The sequence below is a fragment of the Perognathus longimembris genome, chromosome 14 (genome assembly GCF_023159225.1).
Source record: "Perognathus longimembris pacificus isolate PPM17 chromosome 14, ASM2315922v1, whole genome shotgun sequence".
Classification (NCBI taxonomy): domain Eukaryota; kingdom Metazoa; phylum Chordata; class Mammalia; order Rodentia; family Heteromyidae; genus Perognathus; species Perognathus longimembris.
Genome location: NC_063174.1, coordinates 33,029,454 through 33,048,802, shown reverse-complemented (window position 1 = coordinate 33,048,802; position 19,349 = coordinate 33,029,454). Strand labels below are relative to the sequence as shown.

Sequence of the window (19,349 nt, the reverse complement as noted above, 5' to 3'; positions counted from 1 at the left end):
TCCAAATCCATAGAATTCAATTGTTCGATTATTATGAAGAACTAAACATGATTCTAAAATCATGGCTGAATTTCAGATAATGGGGGGAAAATAAACTTATGAAATTTAGGAATAACTATCCAGACAATTTCTGATGAACCTTAACTAAAATCTTTGTCTCATTCCCAACAATGAAGTCTAACTGTGTCTACCACTGGAATGTCAAGGCCACAGCGCAGATTCCAGGCCTGAGGAGAGCTTTTGCAGTATGACAATAAGGGAAGTAAATACAGGATAGTCAACACAAAAAGAGCCAAGAGTAGACCCCAGAAGATACAATAATTTAAGTTAAAGCAAAATAATAAACTGGGATGACTGTTTATAAAAGTTATTGTCCTTAATAGGTTAATTAACCTTAGATATCAACAAAGGAAACAGTAATCCCTGTACAGAAAAAAGAGCCAAGTGATTTGGGCAAGCGGCAAAGAAGAATAACAGGGAGGGAAAGAGAAAGAGAGAGAGAGATACGCTCACCCTTCTTAGACTATACATTTAATTTAATTTGAATCACTTTCAGTTTGACTAAGCCTGACAATATCAAATATCACCCTGGAAGCAGGAAGCAACTGCTTCCCGTATTCTTTGTAGAAGACTGGCACTATCTTTCTAGAGGGCCGTATTTAACATGTGTGTCACGCTTTAAGGGTAACAAGATGACTCTGAAGTTCTTTCACTGAACCTGCAATCCCAGTTCTAAGGTTAAACGGCAGGAAGGTGAAGTACACAAAAGCTACGCTCTGCCCACAAGTGACAGATAGTATAACAAAGCAATCTTGATTGCTCTGTTTGCAAATCCTGTGATGTTCAGAGTCCACCTGTGAACTTTAGTGTGGCCTGTAAGAGGAGAATAAAGCCAACTTTATTTGTGGCTTTGACTATTAAAAAAATGATATAAGCAGGGTACAGGTGGCTCATGCCTGTAATACTAGCTATTCAGGAGGCGAGAATTTGAGGATTATGGTTGGAAGTCAGGTGGATCATAAGAGTCTGTGAGACTGATCTTCAATCAACTAGCAAAAAGGCAGAAGTTGTGGCTGAAGTGGTAGAACACTGGCCTTGAATGGAAAAAGCAAAGGAAGGGATGGCACCCAAGGCCCTGAATATTGGCAGTATTGGCACAAAATAAATAAGTAAACAAATAAAAATTTTTCAAAAATGATGATGTAGTAGTTTCTAACAGAATGTTAGCTTCTGTTTACCCCTTCATTCAGAAACAATAACTGCCCTCATAAACCAGGGGTCAAGCCTCAAACTAAAGGCACTTAGGTGAACAGGAAAGGGTGAGTTGGGATCACGAACAATCTGGAATGCCACAAAGTTTACATTTTGCTTTAGTAGCTAACTAGAATCTATAAAGATTTTAAGCTGGGGTCTATCTAGCATGATAGGTTTTAGGAAAAAGCCATCAGTCAGTTTCATTGAGAAAGAATATAATGGATGGTTGCAAAAGCAATCAGAAGTCCAGAATAGAAATACAACTGTCTTAGATAGGAGGAAGGAGGACAAACACAGTGGGGAGAGAGGAGGCGAGACTGAGTGGATATGTAGCACCTGGCAACCAATAGGGTGTGAAATATGACTCTGAAGTTTATCTTACACTTATAGTAATGCCACTAGCAGACACTGACTGAGCAAACAAAAGAACAAGCTTCGAAGGAAAATTGGTAAAATGAGTATGAGATGAACATCCATCTCTAAAGGGAAGTCCATCAGGAAGGATAAATTATATATCACAGACTTAAGCACAAAACTAAGACTGGGGATTGGATTTGGGATCACTGGCACAGGGGTGACTACCAAACCTAGGGAGGAAAGGGACTTAGAGAGAGAAAAAACAGACAAGCAAGAGGACAGAGCACTGCAGCACCATCCACCATCACAGATGCAGAAAAGAAAGGGGGCAAGTAAAGAAGATGGAGGATGAGGTAGAGGAGAAAGGAAAGAGTGTGAGTGTGCGTGTGTGTGTGTGTGTGTGTGTGTGTGTGTGTGTGTTCTGGGGCTTAAACTCAAGGTAAGGTCTCATGCTCTTACTCGGCTTTTTTTGATTTTTACAAAGCTGGTGCTCTACCACTTGAGCCACAGCTCCACTTGCAGCTTTTTACTGGTTAATTGTAGATAAAGAATTTCACAGACTTTTCTCAGGCTGTCTTTGAAGTGTGATCCTTAGATCTCAGCCTTTTGAGTAGCTAAGATGACAGACATGAGCCAGCAGCACCCAAGGGAAATACAGAATTTAAATTAAAAGGACATGTATTTCAAGAAGGAACACAGGTGCCAATATTACCTCTTGCTGGAGAGATCAATAGGATTAGACCCAATAAAAGGGCTAAAATGGTGTTCCATATGTCAGTGTCAGTTTAAGCATAACTAGAAATATAAAGTGAGTACAAAGGAGCCAATGGGGGTGGAGCACTAAGTAAAGAATTTAATGGTAACTGAGAGAGGAAGTGAGCTAATTGATCAGAAACAGGATCAAGGGATTCAAATCACTGAAGTATTGTACTGGGTCAAGTATACAGGACATAAATGTGCACAAGGGATCAGGTCTTGCCATTTGTGAAACTGTGTCACTTACATACTTAAACATGTAGGAAGCCAGCAGGCATGGGTGGTTCATGTCAATAATCCTAGCTACTCAGGAGGCTGAAGTCTGAGAAATAAGGTTCAAAGTCAGCCTGGGCAGGAAAATCCATTAGACTCTTATCTCCAATTAACCATCAAAAAGCCAAAAGCCAAGCTGTGACTCAAACGGTAGGATGCTAGCCTTGAACAAAAAAGCTCAGGGAGAGCACCCAGGCCCTGAGTCCCAGGACTCTCCCCCTTCTCTACCACACCTAAGGTCCAGAATTCTATAGGCATACAAAGGGAAAGAAATGGCCATTTCCCTGGCAGGATCTCAAAGGTCTCACAGAGGAAGTAAGTTGAGGTAGTCTTGTGGATGGGCAGGAAATGTGCAGAAGAGGGGGCAGCACTGGGCAGCCAGGCACTATCCAAAGAGCCATTCCAGAGTTGATCAAGTGTTCAAATGTTATTAACATAAACACACAAATGATAAATGTGAGGTAAAGAACATTACTTAGCTTGATCTTGCTATTCCATAGTGCACATATATTTGAAAGCACCATATTATATACCATATATATATACATACATATATATACTGTATACTTAATCATTATATAATTATTTGGGTGCTTTTTTCTGTACCACTTCTAGGGCTTGAACTTGGGGTCTCTTCTCATTTCTTAGCTTCTTTGCTTAAGGCTAGTGCTCTACTACTTGAGTCACAGCATGCCTTATGGCTTTTAGGTGGTTAATTGAAGATAAGTCTCATGGATTTTTCTGCCCAGGATAACTTTGAACCTCATTCCTCAGACTCCAGCTTTGAACAAAAAAGCTCCTGAGTAGCTAGGATTATAGGCTAGTGCCCAACTACAATCTTTATTTGTTAATGACTAAAAGACATTGTCTTTATCCCACCATTTCTGTAACACCCCCCCCCCAATTACCTTCCCAAAGATAGATAGATGAACAAAGACAAAAGAAAAAGAAAACAAAACAGCAACAGAGAAAAAAAAAACAAACCTCATTTCCATTTCTTGGAGTTCATTTTGATAAATATTATTTTATGTGATCAGAGAGGTACATAGGTCTTGCACCTTTGTGTTCCTCTCCTAAGAACATCTTCCTTTTATCTCACTATATATGAATGCCTACACCTGTATAATTAATTTATCAAGCAGGGGTACTCAATAGACACTATGATGAAATGAATTATGCAATTTATGGGTGGGGACAGGACAGAAAAACTGGGAAAAAATGAGGGAAGAGGTGGTAATGTTAAAAAAGAAATATACTCTTCACATGCTTCTAGTAGCCCATGGAACATTCTCCAAAACAAGCCTACACAAATACTAAAGGATGGAGATAACTTTTTTTTTTCAGATCTGTAAGTTTATTTGCGCAATGTACGACAGCTACATAATGACTCACATTCATGATATTCCATCACTGAGGAAAACTGCTAAGAATGGTCCGTGTGCGAAATAATTCCTTAGAGAAACACGGAGCTGGAAAAAGAATCACTGAGCAGACCTTAAAAAGAGTTCACTGTGGCAAGAGTGCTTGCCTCCTATACATGAAGCCCGGGGTTCAATTCCCCAGCACCACATATACAGAAAATAGCTAGAAGTGGCGCTGTGGCTCAAGTGGCAGAGTGCTAGCCTTGAGCAAAAGAAGCCAGGGACAGTGTTCAGGCCCTGAGTCCAAGCCCCAGGACTGGCAAATAAATAAATAAATAAAAGGGCTGGGGATATGGCCTAGTGGCAAGAGTGCTTGCCTCGTATACATGAGGCCCTGGGTTCAATTCCCCAGCACCACATATACAGAAAATGGCCAGAAGTGGTGCTGTGGCTCAAGTGGCAGAGTGCTAGCCTTGTGCAAAAAGAAGCCAGGGGCAGTGCTCAGGCCCTGAGTCCAGGCCCCAGGACTGGCAAAAAAACAAAAAAAACAAACAAAAAAAAAACCAAAAAAGAGTTCACTGCATAACATGACAAAAAGCACGAAGGCTTGTTCAGAGAACAAAGTCGCGTTCTCCTAACTGGAATCGAGATAACTTCTTGTATCTGATCTGATCACAATGGAATTAAACTAGCTCTCAACAACAAAATAGCAGAAAACACTCGAACACATGGAGACTGAACAACATGTGGGTTGGGTAACTGAAAAAATAAGAAGAGGACATCAGAAATTTCTGACAATTCAATGAAAATGAAAACAACATACAAGACACTGGACATTGTATATATGCTTATCTTCTAAACTACGGAAGGGAAAAAATGAGGGAGGCTGTAACAAATAAAGACAAGAAGGAAGTGGTGCTGTGGCTCAAGTGGTAGAGCCGTAGAGCTGTAGCCTTGAGCTGAAGAGCTCCAGGAAAGTGCCCAGGCCCAGAGTTCAAGCCCCATGACCAACCAAAACGAATATTTGGGGGCTGGGAATATGGCCTAGAGATAGAGTGTTTACCTGGCATGCATGAAGCACTGGGTTTGATTCCTCAGCACCACATAAATGGAAAAAGCCAGAAGTGGTGCTGTGGCTCAAGAGGTAGAGTGCTAGCCTTGAGTAAAAATGAAAATAAAAACAAGCCAGGGACAGTGCTCAGGCCCTGAGTCCAAGCCCCAGGACTGGCACAAAAAAAAAAAAAAAGAAAGAAATGTACTCACTACCTTATTATGTAACTGTACCCCCTCTGTATATCACCTTGTCAATAAAATTTAGTTTAAAAAAATACCAGAACCTCTGGGATACTGCACAAGCAGTACTGACAGGAAAGTTCATAGCTCTAACCACACAAGAAAACAGAAATAGCACAAGTAAATAACCTCATGATGCAACTAAAGTTGCTAGAAAAACAGGAACAAACCAAACTCCCAACTACTAGATAGAGAGAGATAGTAAAGATCAGGACAGCTATCAATAAAACAGAATGAAAAAAATGTACATAAAATTCAATGATAAAAGCTGATTCTTTGTGGGGGGAAAGAATCAATGAAATTGATAGACGATTGGCTAAATAGACAAAGAAATGAAGAGACACAGATCAACAAAATCAGAGATGCCAAAGGAAATTTTACAATAAACACGCAAGAAATTCTAAAGATTATGAAGAACTACTTTCAAAACCTACACTCAAACAAGATGGAAAAATCTAGTAGAAATGGATAAGTTCCTAGGACACACAAACTGCCTAAGCTGAAACAAGAAGATATAAAACAATTTAAATAGATCCATGACACACAATGAGATTGAGGAAGTCATCAGCAGTCTTCCAACAAGGAAAAGCCCAGGTCTTGATGGATTCACAACTGAATTCTATAAAACTTTTAAAATTTAATTAACACCCTTACTCCTCAAACTTTTTTGTGAAATAGAAAAAGAAGGATCAAGCCAGGTGCTGGTGGCTCATGCCTGTAATCCTAACGACTCAGGAGGCTGAGATCTGAGGATCCTGGTTCAAAGCCAGCCCAGGAAGGAAAGTTGGTGATACTCTTAACTCCAAATAACTACCAGAAAACTGGAAGTGGTGCTGTGGCTCAAAGTGGTAGAGTGCTAGCTTTAAGCAGAAGAGTTCATGGACAGTGCCCAGACCCTGAGTTCAACCCCCATAAACAACAGAAAAAAAGGAAGGAAGGAAGGAAGAAAGGAAGGAATGAAGGGAGGAAGAAAGGAAGGAAGGAAGGAAGGAAGGAAGGAAGGAAGGAAATAAATTCCAAACTCATTTATGAAGCTAGCATTATTCTCACCTCAAAACCAGGTAGGAATCCCATGAGAAGACAACTATAAACCAATCTCTCTAATGAACACAGACACAAAGTTCTTCAATAAAATACCAGCCAACAGAACTCAACAAGTAATCAAAAAAACCATACATTATGATCAAGTAAGTTTCAATCCTTAGATTCAAGGCTGGTTTATCCTCATGATCATCTTAATAGAAGCAGGAAAAAAACCAAAACCTCTGACAAAGAAATGTACTCTTTATCTGTATATATACACATATAACATATATATATATACACACATACACACACATATATGTAACCCCTCTACACATCACCTTTATAATAACAGCAAAAATGCATGAAGAAAAAAAATTCAGCCTAAGTATTTTTAATCTCAAGTATCCTTTCAAACAAGAATTTCTTCTCTTTCACTTATGAGCCCTTATTTTTATTCTTCATCTGGGCCACAGTTTGGTATTTTAAAAGTTTGGCAGTGCTGACTGAAAAACCAAGGAATAAGGGAAAAGGGAAGCAAATCTGAGTAATAAAGAGCCCCCATCAAGTGACAACCCAGAGTTACCTGGATGACGGTGGCAGAGGATGAGGATGCTCCGTCTTCCTCCGGATCCTTGTCTTGCATCCAGAGCAGAGACAGAGAGGCAGAAGACGGCTCTGCATTTTTATGTCCATTCTAGGGTAGTGATCAACTGGTCAGCAAAAGATAGGGATTTCCTACTGCCTTGCCCAAGACTCACTGTACCGTGGAACCTTGGTCTTTAATTATACCTCTAGTCTCATACTCCCTTATTTCTTTTGCTAATTAAATCACCTTTCCAACAGTGAGGTGAGTACATATATTTATATATACACATATATTTATATATACATACATATATATGGAGAAAGTTTTATTTATATATATATATGGAGAGAGATTAGCTCTCAAGTCATATAAAGATCTAAAACAGAATAAGTATTTAGTCTACTTTTGGTTAATATTAGCTTACTAAAATCACAGTCTGGTGCATGCAAGAAAAATTGCTCAGAATCACAGAGAAATGTAATTTGATGCCATAACCACAATTAGAAGCAGGGTATAGTTCCATGGAATGAAAGTGACAGTGAGGATGTGGAGAAAGGGAAACTTTGAATGATGTTGGGGGGTTGTAAGTGAATACAGTCATCATCTAGAAGTTCCTTTAAATAAAATAAAGTAGAAGCCCCATACGATACAGTAATCCCTCTACTGGACGGCATTGTGTGAAGTGAAAGAAATAGACTAGAAAGATAAACACTGCACAATTGTGTTTGTATGTGGAATGCAAAAAAGTGAAATACTAGAAGCAGAGAGCAGAAAGGCAGGGTGGGGGGATGTGGGAGAGGGGCCAGAGGATGGAGAGGCGGAGGCCAATGGCCAAAGGTTCCCCATCAGAGTTTGATGGAAGGAATAAGGCCAAGAGATCAATAGTACATCATGGTAACAGTAATAATACATTGTAAATTAGAAAACTTTTAACAGGTTTAAAGGGTAAGTAGACAAGGTACTGGGTGTGTTCATCAACTTAGGCATTCTACAATGTGTACATATATCAAAACCTCATGATATATACCATATTTATCATTTTACTCATCAATTAAAAAACCCTGGGCTGGGAATATGGCTTAGCGGTAGAGTGCTTGCTTTGCATGCATGAAGCCTGGGGTTTGATTCCTCAGTACCACATAAACAGAAAAAGCTGGAAGTGGCACTGTGGCTCAAGAGGTAGAATGCTAGCCTTGAGCAAAAGGAAGCCAGAGACAGTGCTTAGGCCCTGAGTCCAAGGCCTAGGACTGGCAATAAACAAACAAACAAACAAACAAATAATAAAAAACGCTAAAGAACATGTATTTCTGTTGTTGTCATCAAGACAAACACATACTAAAACATATATCACCCTAGAAACACATGTCTGAAATTAAACTAATTCTGGTGTCCTCTTTTTATTTTATTTTAGTTTCTCCTTTCTCACAGTTCTCTCTGCCACGAAGGAGCAGAATGCCTGTCTGTAAAACAGACAGGCTGTGCTACAAAAGAATCTATAATATGATCAGAAAAATGCCTAGTGGTTCTATGTCATTCAGAAAACTTGTAAGTTGCTGCAATTTTTTTTCCTTTTAGTTTGAGCCACATTATAACTTCAATTTTTAAAGTATAAAATGCACTCTGATATCAAGAAAACCAACTGTAAATGTCCTCTTCACCCAGTTGCAGTTGCTAACACAGCTCACATCCTCCACAAAACTGTCTTAGACCAAAGAAGTGATTCCCATAGGGAACCTGTAGAAGTGCCAAGCAAACAATCGCTTTGCAAAGCTTCAGAGCAAACACCCGGAAGTCAGGACATAACAAAGGACCTTGCCCTGTCCCCTTATGCCAAGAAATACAGTTGCATTTGCCCTACTCTCATGTGTCGAAGGAGTTAGAGATTCATTTAAGCTACACTTGAAAGCATTCAGTCATATTTTAAAAATGCCAACATTTAAAATAATCAATATTAATTTTAAAGTCCTGCAGCATCTACTTATTTTAAGATCCTTTCTTCGACCTCTGAAGAAATCTGGTGTGGCTACCCTGAATGTGAAAATCATTTTCCTTACTTCACTCTTCACAGAGCTTTCTTCCACCTCCTCCTGGACGGCTGGCAAGACAGACATGGAGCCTCTCCTTTCCACCTGAAAGGCACAAGGACATCAAGTGGTTAGGCTGCAGTCCAGTGCGGGCAGTGGCACCGTCCTAGCCTGGCTGTGGTTTTTATGCACCTCATTTTTCACTGCCCTTTATCCAAGATGCCCTCCCACACACAGCCTCTGGGCTCTGCACCTTTCAGCTCCCCCAGCCAAATACCCTTGTTGTGAGGGTATTTGGGGCCCTATCATTTGCATCACCCCCCTAGAGCCCCTCACCAAACAACTGCCAATTGGGCTCAGAGAGCTGCTAGACCATTTTTCCTTCTGCCGGGATTTGACCACTTGGTAGACAGATACTTCAAAGGTAGCTCCCGCCTACTTGCCTGTGGAATTTCCTAAGCACGGCCTTAAGTAACTGAGGCGTAAGAATTCTGGGTTGAATCCAGGGCAGATATGCCCTGAGGATTTCTATTCACTAGTAAACAAACACAAGCAGAGATTTCCACTTCATAAAATTCCTTCACTATGGGTCATAGATGCCACAGATCATCCAGGTGAGAAATAATTCGTGTGGGCCCAGCATTAACCTGCAGCCACACCGACACCTACCTTCCACTCACAAGCATCCCTTTCAGCCACTCCGCCCTCCTCAGGGCTGCGGGGTGACAGCATCTCTTCTTCTGCTTCTGGCTCTTCTTGCTTCAAATGCTGATGAAGGTTGAGTACCGCAATCTTTAGGTCTTCCAGAAGCTCCTCTTTTTTCCGGTTTAAGCTCTGAATCTGTTTCTCTATACCTCCGATTTCTCCCTGTGCAGAAAATGGTTCTCATTGTTTTGGGGAGTCTGGGGTAGTTGGATGCTCGAGGAGCCAGCTTCCTCTGGTACCAGGTATAGTACCAAAGCTCTATGATGCTTGAGCCCTTCTGCATACCTTGCAAGTCAGAAATCTTTAGGTCTTGTGGGGTGGAGCAACATATAAGAATGTCCTTGATAAACACACATACTTTCAATATTCTGGGGACAAACTTGGATGTTTGCTAAGGCAATGCTGCTGCACAAATGGTTGAGGAAAAGTAGTTAGGTGACTGTCCTGGTTGTGAGCTGAGTGACTACCCCCAGACATCCAACTCTCTCTTCTAGAACAGAAGCCCCTTTGTACAACTATTTAATAAAAATAAGTATTAAAAAACTAAACATCTCTGAGTTTTATCTCCTGTAGCTGTAGATAGGCAAACAAAGACTCTTTGCGGTCCTCAAATGTTTTAATGTACACAAAAACTACATATAAGTATCTTGAGTATTGTGTATGTTTGAGGAGTACAGGGGCTTGGACACAGGGCCTTGAATTCTCATTTGTCTTTTTTGCTCAAGACTAGTGCTCTATCACTAAAGGTACAACTCCACTTCTGGCGTTTTGCTGATTCATTTGAGATGAGTCTCATGGCCTTTTCTGCCTGGGCTGGCACTAAACTCTATCTTCAGATCTCCGCCTCCTGAGCAGCTAGGATTAAAGATGTGAGTCCCAAGTGCCTGCCACAAATCACTAATTATTTGAAAAATAAACAGAAAGTAAATACACACAGAGAACAGCTTCAATAGGAAAATAGAAGTCAAACATAACACTGTAATATTGCCCAGGCTTGGAGACACCGAGGGTAAAATAGGCGCTTATTGAATGAACTGATGAACAGATGACTGACAGACACTTACCTGCACTGCTGGCAGGTCGGTGGCTTGGTCTGGTGACATATATTCAGGGGAGAATTCAGCTGAATAATTATTTATGATTTTTCTCAAATTCTCTATTTCCTCATCACATTCATTAGTCTGTCTTATGACCACCTATAAAATAACACCCCCCAAAGAAGAATCAGTCATAATAATAAAAAAAAACCAAACAGGTTAATGGAAGTTCTCATTATCTAATACCTGTCACAAATTTCAAATACAGAAAATACCACCTACAACATATTTCAACAGAAAAGACACAATGTTTTTCTATTCTGTATTTGTATTCTAAATACATTAGAGGCACATTCTAAATGTTATTTATACTATATTCTAAATATAAGTCTACTCAGAGATATCTTTATATATTTCCAACCAAGTAGATATGTTCTGGAAAGCTTTTTGGAGCTTATAAACATAAACTTTCTAAGATCTATGAAATTACTGGTGTGTCACATAATACCATTTTAAAACATAAGCCATGTGAATTCTTTCACAGAGCATGGATTCAGGCTTGCTGGATGACTAAATGATACAATCAAAGTGGGATGAAAGATAAAGCGATGGGCTTCCATAGCAAGCCTGGGTACTTTGCTGGTATACTTTGTAATGAAGCAAAATGCCTTTTGTAACTACAGAGTTTCTGGACACTGTATAATTCTTCCTTGTATTTCCTCTAATATTTAACTACAATTTTCGCTGCAGGCTAGGAATCAGTAACTATGGTCATAGCACACACCTGTTTCCTCACTCTCCACAATGAACTACCTTCTCTCCCTCCCACCAAAGTCATCTGTCTTATTTCTGACAAAGTAGGCCCTTGGAACAGTTAACGGAGAAATTGAAGGAAATGTCCTGTGTTCTTCCTGACTTTCATTACCGCTGACGTAAGTAGCTTTGAAACACAGGAGGGGCCTCTGACTTCCACCCACACAACAAGATGGAAACTTTTACTAACCCACTTTAATATCTAAATTGGAAAGAAATATAATGCTTTTATCACCCTCTTTTATCTTGTAAAGAAACCACTTCAAGGCATATTTAGAACTGGCATTTTCTTTTCCAGACTAAGAGACCAATAGAGCACAAAAAGATGAAAAATAATATATTTAAGTTGGTACTTTTCCTTTCTTTTTGGCCAGTCCTGGGGCTTGGACTCAGGGCCTGAGCACTGTCCCTGGCTTCTTCTTGCTCAAGGCTAGCACTCTGCCACTTGAGCCACAGCGCCACTTCTGGCCATTTTCTGTATATGTGGTGCTGGGAAATCGAACCTAGGGCCTCATGTATACGAGGCAAGCACTCTAGCCACTAGGCCATATCCCCAGCCCCGTTCCTTTCTTGACAAATTATTACAAAAATAATACATTGAAGCTGGGTGCTGGTGGTTCACACCTGTAATCCTAGCTCCTCAGGAGGCTGAGATCTGAGGAACAAGGTTCAAAGTCACCCAGACAAGAAAAATCCATGAGACTTTTATCTCCAATTAACCACAAAAAGCTAGAAGTAGAGCTGTGGCTCAAGTGGTAGAGCACTAGCCTTGAGCACAAAAGCTCAAGGACAGTGCCCAAGCCCAGAGTTCAAGTCCCTGGAAGAAAAAATAAAATATAAATGACTAGTACATTGACTGCTAGGTCTTTTTTCTCCCTGTGTTAAGAAACGGCATCAGGTGATCAGTACCCAGCCACAAAGGGAGAGTTTCTGAGTTAAGACTCAAAGCAGGATGTGAATCCTGTTAGCACACAGCTATAATCCCAGCACGCAGGAGGCAGAGGCAGGAGGATTCAGAGTTTGAGGCCAACATAAGCTACATAGTATGATTCAGGCTGACTTTTGCTACATAACAAGCTATTGTCTAAAACATATGCAGAGAGGAGGAAGAGATTTAAAGCAAAGGAGTACAGTATAATATCCTCCTTCCGGCATTACTATGGGGGATAATGTGGTCAAGTGGTAACCTATATGAGAATAATATCTAAGTAAATCACAGCCGTTTTCCCAGGCAGGACACAGGATGTCTACCAAGAGCGTAACCATATGTAGAATTCAGGCTCTTTCAGCAATCTTCTGCTCTAGGGGGAGTGGCTTTTGAATGTAAACTAAAGAGATAATTTCTAAGGAATGAGACTAGTGAGTTAACAAATGTATGAGAAAGTACATTATCTGGAGAGAGGCAGAAAGATGTCAGTTAGAAAGAAGAGACCATCAATTCAGGGAAATGTTAGGGGCTCAGAAACTCAAATCCTTGACCTATATATACATATAAATGGACATTATTTGAGCAGTATATAAAACCAGTAACTGAGAGGTGTTTGCATAAGACATTTGACCCTGTATACTAGTTAGTCGCCACAAAGACAATAAAGTGCTTACTCTACTTACAACACAATATTGGAGAATAAATGAACTAGTCAGGTTTAGGGCATGGCTCAAGTGGTAGAGCACCTGCCTGGAAGGCAAAGGCCCTGAGTTCAAACCCTAGTCATTCTCTTCCTCCAGAAAAAGAAGAAGGGGAAAAAAAAAGCCAGTCAACAAGAAATGAATAGAATGGACACAGTTATTATGTGATTATGTAATAATAATCTATAGAACCACTGGTTCTATAGATTTATAAATCTAAATAATGATCTATAGATCCAAAGACTGAGGGGCTGGGAACATGGCCTAGTGGCAAGAGTGCTTGCCTTGTATACATGAAGCCCTAGGTTTGATTCCTCAGCACCACATATATAGAAAAGGCCAGAAGTAGCACTGTGGTTCAAGTGACAGAGTGTTAGCCTTAAGCAAAAGGAAGCCAGGGACAGTGCTCAGGCCCTGAGTTCAAGGCCCAGGACTGGCCCAAAAAAAAAAAGAGCCTTATAGATCCAAAGACTGAAAATATCTTCATCAGGAATGTATCTCTTCCCACAGTTCATAGATCTTTTATTTACTAAGCTGTTTATATTTTTGATACAGGGTCTCAATAGCCAAAATTGATGTCAGATTTATAGTCTTCCTGCCTCAGATTCCTGAGTGCTGGCATTACAGATAACCTCCATATATCCATGAATCTTAAACATGTTTATAAAGCCTAGTTTCCTAAGCTCTAGTTTACTAATTAGAGATAATCTTATCACTATCTAACTGAAAAAATGATATATGTGTCAGGCACTGGTGGCTCACGCTTGTAATCCCAGCTACTCAGGAGGATGAGCTCTGAGGATCAGGATTTGAAGCCAGCCAGGGAAGAAACTCTACGAGACTTACTTCCAATTAGCTACCCAAGAAAGAGCTACAAGTGGAGCTGTGGCTCAAAGTAGAACAGTGCTAGCCTTGAGTACAAGAGTTCAAGGATAGTTCCAAAGCCCTGAGTTTAGGCCCCAGAGCCAGCACCAAAAAAACCTCTTATATCAAATGCTATCTCCAGAATAATAATTACTTTCATTTAAAAATGCAAACAAGACCAATTCATTTTTTTGGCTGCCATCACAAACTGCTTACCTTCAGTAACTCATTTTGCTCCTGAGTGACATTTTCTAACAGCTTCACATCCTGTAGCAGCTGATCTGTCCTCTGAAACACGGGCAGAGGCTTTGTTCCGGAATGCAGTAGTGTGAGTTCCAGGCGGTAAGACACTATCTCATCAATGGTTTTCTTCATGGGACAGATGTTTTCCAGAATGACCTTTATGTCAGAAGAGAAGAAGGACACAGAAATGAAAGAAAAGGAAAAGGTCACTTTTTTAAAAAAAAAAAAAAAAGAAAAGAAAAGGTCACTGCTAAATTTAATTATTCAAAATTAATATATTCTACAGTTGAGTCTTCAGTTTGGGCTGGGGGCAGGTACTAGAGTTTGAGTTCAGGGCTTTGTTCAGGCTTTCTAAGCTGGTGTTCTGCCACTTGAGCCACATCCCCTGGATACAGTTTCCATTTTTAAGACATTTCCTTAACTCATATTGAACAGACCTGTTTTATCACTTGGGATATAGTAGGTAAGGGTCTCAGGAAAGAAGGTTGGTCCAAGCAAGAGTAATGGATGAATCCTAATTTGTGCCTCTGGATGACCCTTTTCCTCTTCCTTCTCCTCCTCCCCTTTCTTGACAGCAAGGTTTGGCTATGTGTACTGTTACTAGGCATCTTTCAAAGCAACTGTACCTAGCAGAGGGCTTCTACACAGCCAAGACTCAAAAAAGGCCTGCTGAGCTGAGTGCCAATTTGTCATCCTAGCTACTCAAAGACTGATAATAGGAGGATGGTGATTGCTTCCAGGCCAGACAGGAAAAAAATAGTTCATAAGACCCTCATCTCAACAGAAAAGTCTGGGTGAGGTAGGTAGTACATGCCTCTCTCATCTCAGCTACAGCAGGAAGTATAAATAAGAGGACTGAGATCCGGCTTGGCTTGGGCAAAAAAGCAGAATGGCTCAAGCAGTAGAGCACCTGCCTAGCAGTCACAAAGCCCTGAGGCAGGAGGACTATAAATGTGTTCAAATTCCAGTACTACCAAAAACAAAACAAACAAGGCTTTCTGAACTAAACACAGACAAGTTCTGAGTTCCAAAATCTAATTATATCTTGCTTTAGTAAATCCATAACAATAAATTCTAAGAGAATATTCACTTTCCTGAACACTCCCTCTAAATTATTTCATTTCATCTTCAGCACCCTTGTAAGAGGGAACTATCCTAACTTCCATTTCCCAGGGAAGGAAGTCGGGTTCCCAGGAATTAGAACAACCCAGTAAGGTTAGGCGGCAAGAGGCTGAGGCAAGATTAGAACCCAGGACATGTTCTCAATCACTAGGCTGAGATGGAATGGAAGCATGTTTGCTATAAATTAGAGTCTTTGTGAGGTTCCATTTACACTGCAACTGGGGTAATCATTTCAATACTGACGGCACAGGTATCAAAGGGTTCATGGAACAAATGCCCTCAGACACATCGCCAGTAGGCCCAGTCACCAGGAGCAGAAACTTCCTGCAGCCTGACTTAGCTACAGAACTTAAAAGCATCAGGATCATCAGGAAAATTATCTTTACAGAGGTAATCCTATAAGTATGATTTAAAATATTATTAATATGACACTGGCATCTATTTCCCAATCTTATTTTGTAATTACTCTATCTAGCAAGACTGGTACTTTGCATTGCATCCTATGATTATGAATTTTAAAAATAGACATAGTAAGTACTATGAGAAGAAAAAAATGTGTGTGTGTGTATGTGCGCGCGCCTGGGGTTTGAACTCCAGGCCTGGGTACTGTCCCTGAGATTGTGTATTCAAGGCTAGTGCTCTACCTCTTGAGCCACAGCTCTACTTCTGGCTCTTTTTGTGTTTTTTTTTGTTTTTTTTTTTTTTGTAGTTAATTAGAGATGGAGTCTCATGAATTTTCCTGCCCAAGCTGGCTTCAAGTCATGATCCTCAGGTCTCAGCCTCCTGCATAGTGAGGATTACAAGCATGAGCTACCAGCATCTAGTGAGAAAATAATTTTAAGATGGTGACTGCTTACCTCTCCATGTTTAAGATGTTCTTCAGGTGGAAAGTCAAATATTTCTTTTGATAACAGGATAGCTTTGATCTTGGAAACTTTCTTCTCCATTGATTTTACTTCAGATTCAATTGCAACCACATCCTAGAATTTCAAAAATAAGAACACATATATACAATACACGTTGTGCACTAGTGATCTATTATTCACAAAACTATTACTCAGGTGCTGGTGGCTCACACCTGTAATCCTAGCTACTCAAGAAGTTGAGATCTGAGGATCAAGATTAGAAGCCAGGTCTGGGCAGGAGTCTGTGAGACTCTTGTCTCCAATTAACCACCAAAAGGCCAGAAGTGAAGATGTGGCTTAAGTGGTAGTATACTGGATGTGAGTGAAAAAAAGTAAAAGACAGAGCCCAGGAAATGAGTTCAAGGTCCAGCACACAAAACAAACCCACCCCCCTATAATTATTTCTGCTGACTTTATTCTCATATTTAGTCAAAGAATGCTTGCTACATATACTTCATTTAAAAAAATAAGTGCTACACAGTATATGGCTTTAAGAAATATGTTCTCTTACTAGCACATGATATTACACACTGTTATGAAAGATAATCTTGGAAGCAATTTTCAATTACTCATGAGAGCAAAAGTAGTATGCATCCAAGCCAATCTTTTTTATTTTTTTAAATAAACTCAACTATCTACAAAGTCATTAGATTTATCCCTGGAATGTGCTTAAATACTTGACTACAAGTGTTCTGACACTTAAAAAAATTCCCATCATTGTAAGTAAAATGAGAAAGTCACCCTTGAGAAACCAACACACAAGGAGCTGGAAAACCATCAGAATTTCTTATCATCCCCCCCCCCCCCAAACTACTCAAGCAAAATGCCTTCAAATTGCTTTATGACCTTCTTAAATTTATTCAAACCACAGATCATGAGTTAAGTAGTTGTTTCTCCTATCCAAGTTCCTTGATGTCCACACCCTGGCCCAGAACCATAAAGTGACACTGCTGCAATTAAGTATAAACAAGTACTGCTGTAAAAAACCTGGTGCCCATGGCTTACACCTGTAATCTAGCTATTCACAAGGCTGAGTGAGATCTGAGGATGGCAGTTGGAAGCCAGTTCAAAAAGAAAAATCCAAGAGACTCTTATCTCCAAATTAAGCAGTAAAACAAACTAGAAGTAGAGCTGTGTCTCAAGTAGTAGAAAGATAGCATGCGTGGAGCAAAATAGCCAAGAGAGAGTAGGAGGCCCTAAGTTTAAGTCCCAAATCCAACTAACTCTCTGTGTCTCTCTCAGAGTTTCAAAGTGAAGCTGCTGTTACTAGGTTACTTTATCTTTAAGTAAAAGCCTTATGCTTCAAACAAATCCCAAATGAATTTAAGAAGTTGTGACATCGTGTCACAGCATCTCCTTAGCAAATATTGTCTAGGAATGAATTAAGACTTAGGCATTACGGTGTTAAATCTCCCTTTCCTAATCAATTCTTTACCTACTAATTCGTTTCTGGAAGTACTTGGCTTGAGCTCATGGCTTCACATTCGTTAGGCTGCAACTCTTCCACAAAAGTCACTCCACCAACCCTTTCTGTGTTGGTTATTTTTTTAGATAGGCTCTCATTCTCCAGGCTGGCCTGGACTGTGAGCCTCCTATTGTGCTTTCTTTCCCTGTTGTGGTGATGGCAGATGATTACCACTGTGTCCGGTCAGCGTGCTTCTCCTGTGGCTGGGATAACATGTGTGCACCACCATGCCCAGTTCTGGTCAGCCACTGGACAAGATAGAGTTGCAAAAAAATTATTTTGCCTGGCTAGCCTCCAACTTATCTCTTTTAACTTTCCAGGTAGCCAAATTATAGGCTTAAGCCATCATACTGGTACTAATTCAACAGCATCTGCTGTTTGATAAAGAAAACAAGGAGCATATTTGATCAAGATTTTTCTCTCTTTAGACTGGCCACTTCTGGATGAATTAGGAGGATATGCTTTCTTGTTTGCATTAAAGGCTGCAAAGCAATATAAAACATAAATCAGTAATAAGTGTTGGGCTGGGAATGCGGCTTAGTGGTAGAGTGCTTGCCTAGCATGCATGAAGCCCTGGGCTCCATTCCTCAGTACTACATAAACAGAAAAGGTTGGAAGCAGTGCTGTGGCTCAAGTGGTAGAGTGCTGGCTTTGAGCAAAAGAAGCTCAGGGACAGTGCCCAGGCCCTGAATTCAAGTCACAGGGCTGCCAAAAAAATAAAATAACAAGTGTTATTTATGTGAGTAGGACATAATAATATAAAATGTACACATTGCCCTACTATGTAACTGTACCCTTTTTGCACAACACCCTGTCAAAAAATTTGTGTTCAATTAATAAATAAATAAAAAATAAGTAATATAACTCTAATTAAAAAAAAATATATATTTGTGCTGGTGATGTCCCTGAGCTTTTTTATTCAAGGCTAGTGCTCTAACACTTGAGCCACAGCTACACTTTCAGCTTTTTGTTGGTTAATTGCGGATAAGAATCTCATAGACTTTTCCTGTCCAGGCTGGCTTTGAATTGAAATTCTCAGCTCAGCTTTCTGAGTAGCAAGGATTACAAGTATGAGCCATCATTTATCTATTCTATTCTTTTTTCATTTTGATAAGTATTCTTTTATATGATCAGAGGCATCAGAGGCCTTGCACCTTTGGGTTCCTCCCCATTTGCCTACTATTCACATCTTTATGGTACAAACTTACATCTGCCATTCGCTGAACATGTGGAAGGTTTTCTATGATCTGTTGTTGTAAAGCTGCTATCTGAGAGCTTAATTCTTGTATGGACTGTATTAAGTCATCTGTTTCAAAAATGACTGACAAGTCTTCTAGATCCGTGAGAACTGAATGTAAGAGATTGTGCTTCTGTTCCGAATCTTCCAGTGCCATCTAGACAGAGAAATATGGAAGAGAAAGGAACAGCAAGAACATTAAACACTATACCCCACCACTGCAAAACAAAACCAAGAAAACAAAGCAAACTGCTAAAATTTAAGTCAGAAAAGATTTACATTTGTCCACATTTCTGCTTAAGCATAACTTCAATAAAAATCTCTATAATATGATTATTTAAAACTGTATAGTGACAATCTTAGTAGAAGTGAAAGAAAACTAAAACTTACATTCAATGA

General features: G+C 39.9%; 1 protein-coding gene across 3 annotated transcripts in view; it reads right to left on the bottom strand.

The window, feature by feature from the left end:
- The window catches only part of Syne2 (spectrin repeat containing nuclear envelope protein 2), a 197,788-nt gene that overhangs the window by 112,577 nt on the left and 65,862 nt on the right, over positions 1-19,349 (bottom strand). For all 3 annotated transcript variants that reach the window (XM_048361958.1, XM_048361959.1, XM_048361960.1), the window contains exons 35-41: positions 18,922-19,107; positions 16,201-16,323; positions 14,195-14,377; positions 10,700-10,831; positions 9,600-9,797; positions 8,961-9,035; positions 6,904-7,014 (exon numbers count right to left, since the gene is read on the bottom strand). In XM_048361958.1, the coding sequence (XP_048217915.1) occupies positions 6,904-7,014; positions 8,961-9,035; positions 9,600-9,797; positions 10,700-10,831; positions 14,195-14,377; positions 16,201-16,323; positions 18,922-19,107 (1,008 nt within the window). The remainder of the gene's footprint in view (positions 1-6,903; positions 7,015-8,960; positions 9,036-9,599; positions 9,798-10,699; positions 10,832-14,194; positions 14,378-16,200; positions 16,324-18,921; positions 19,108-19,349) is intronic.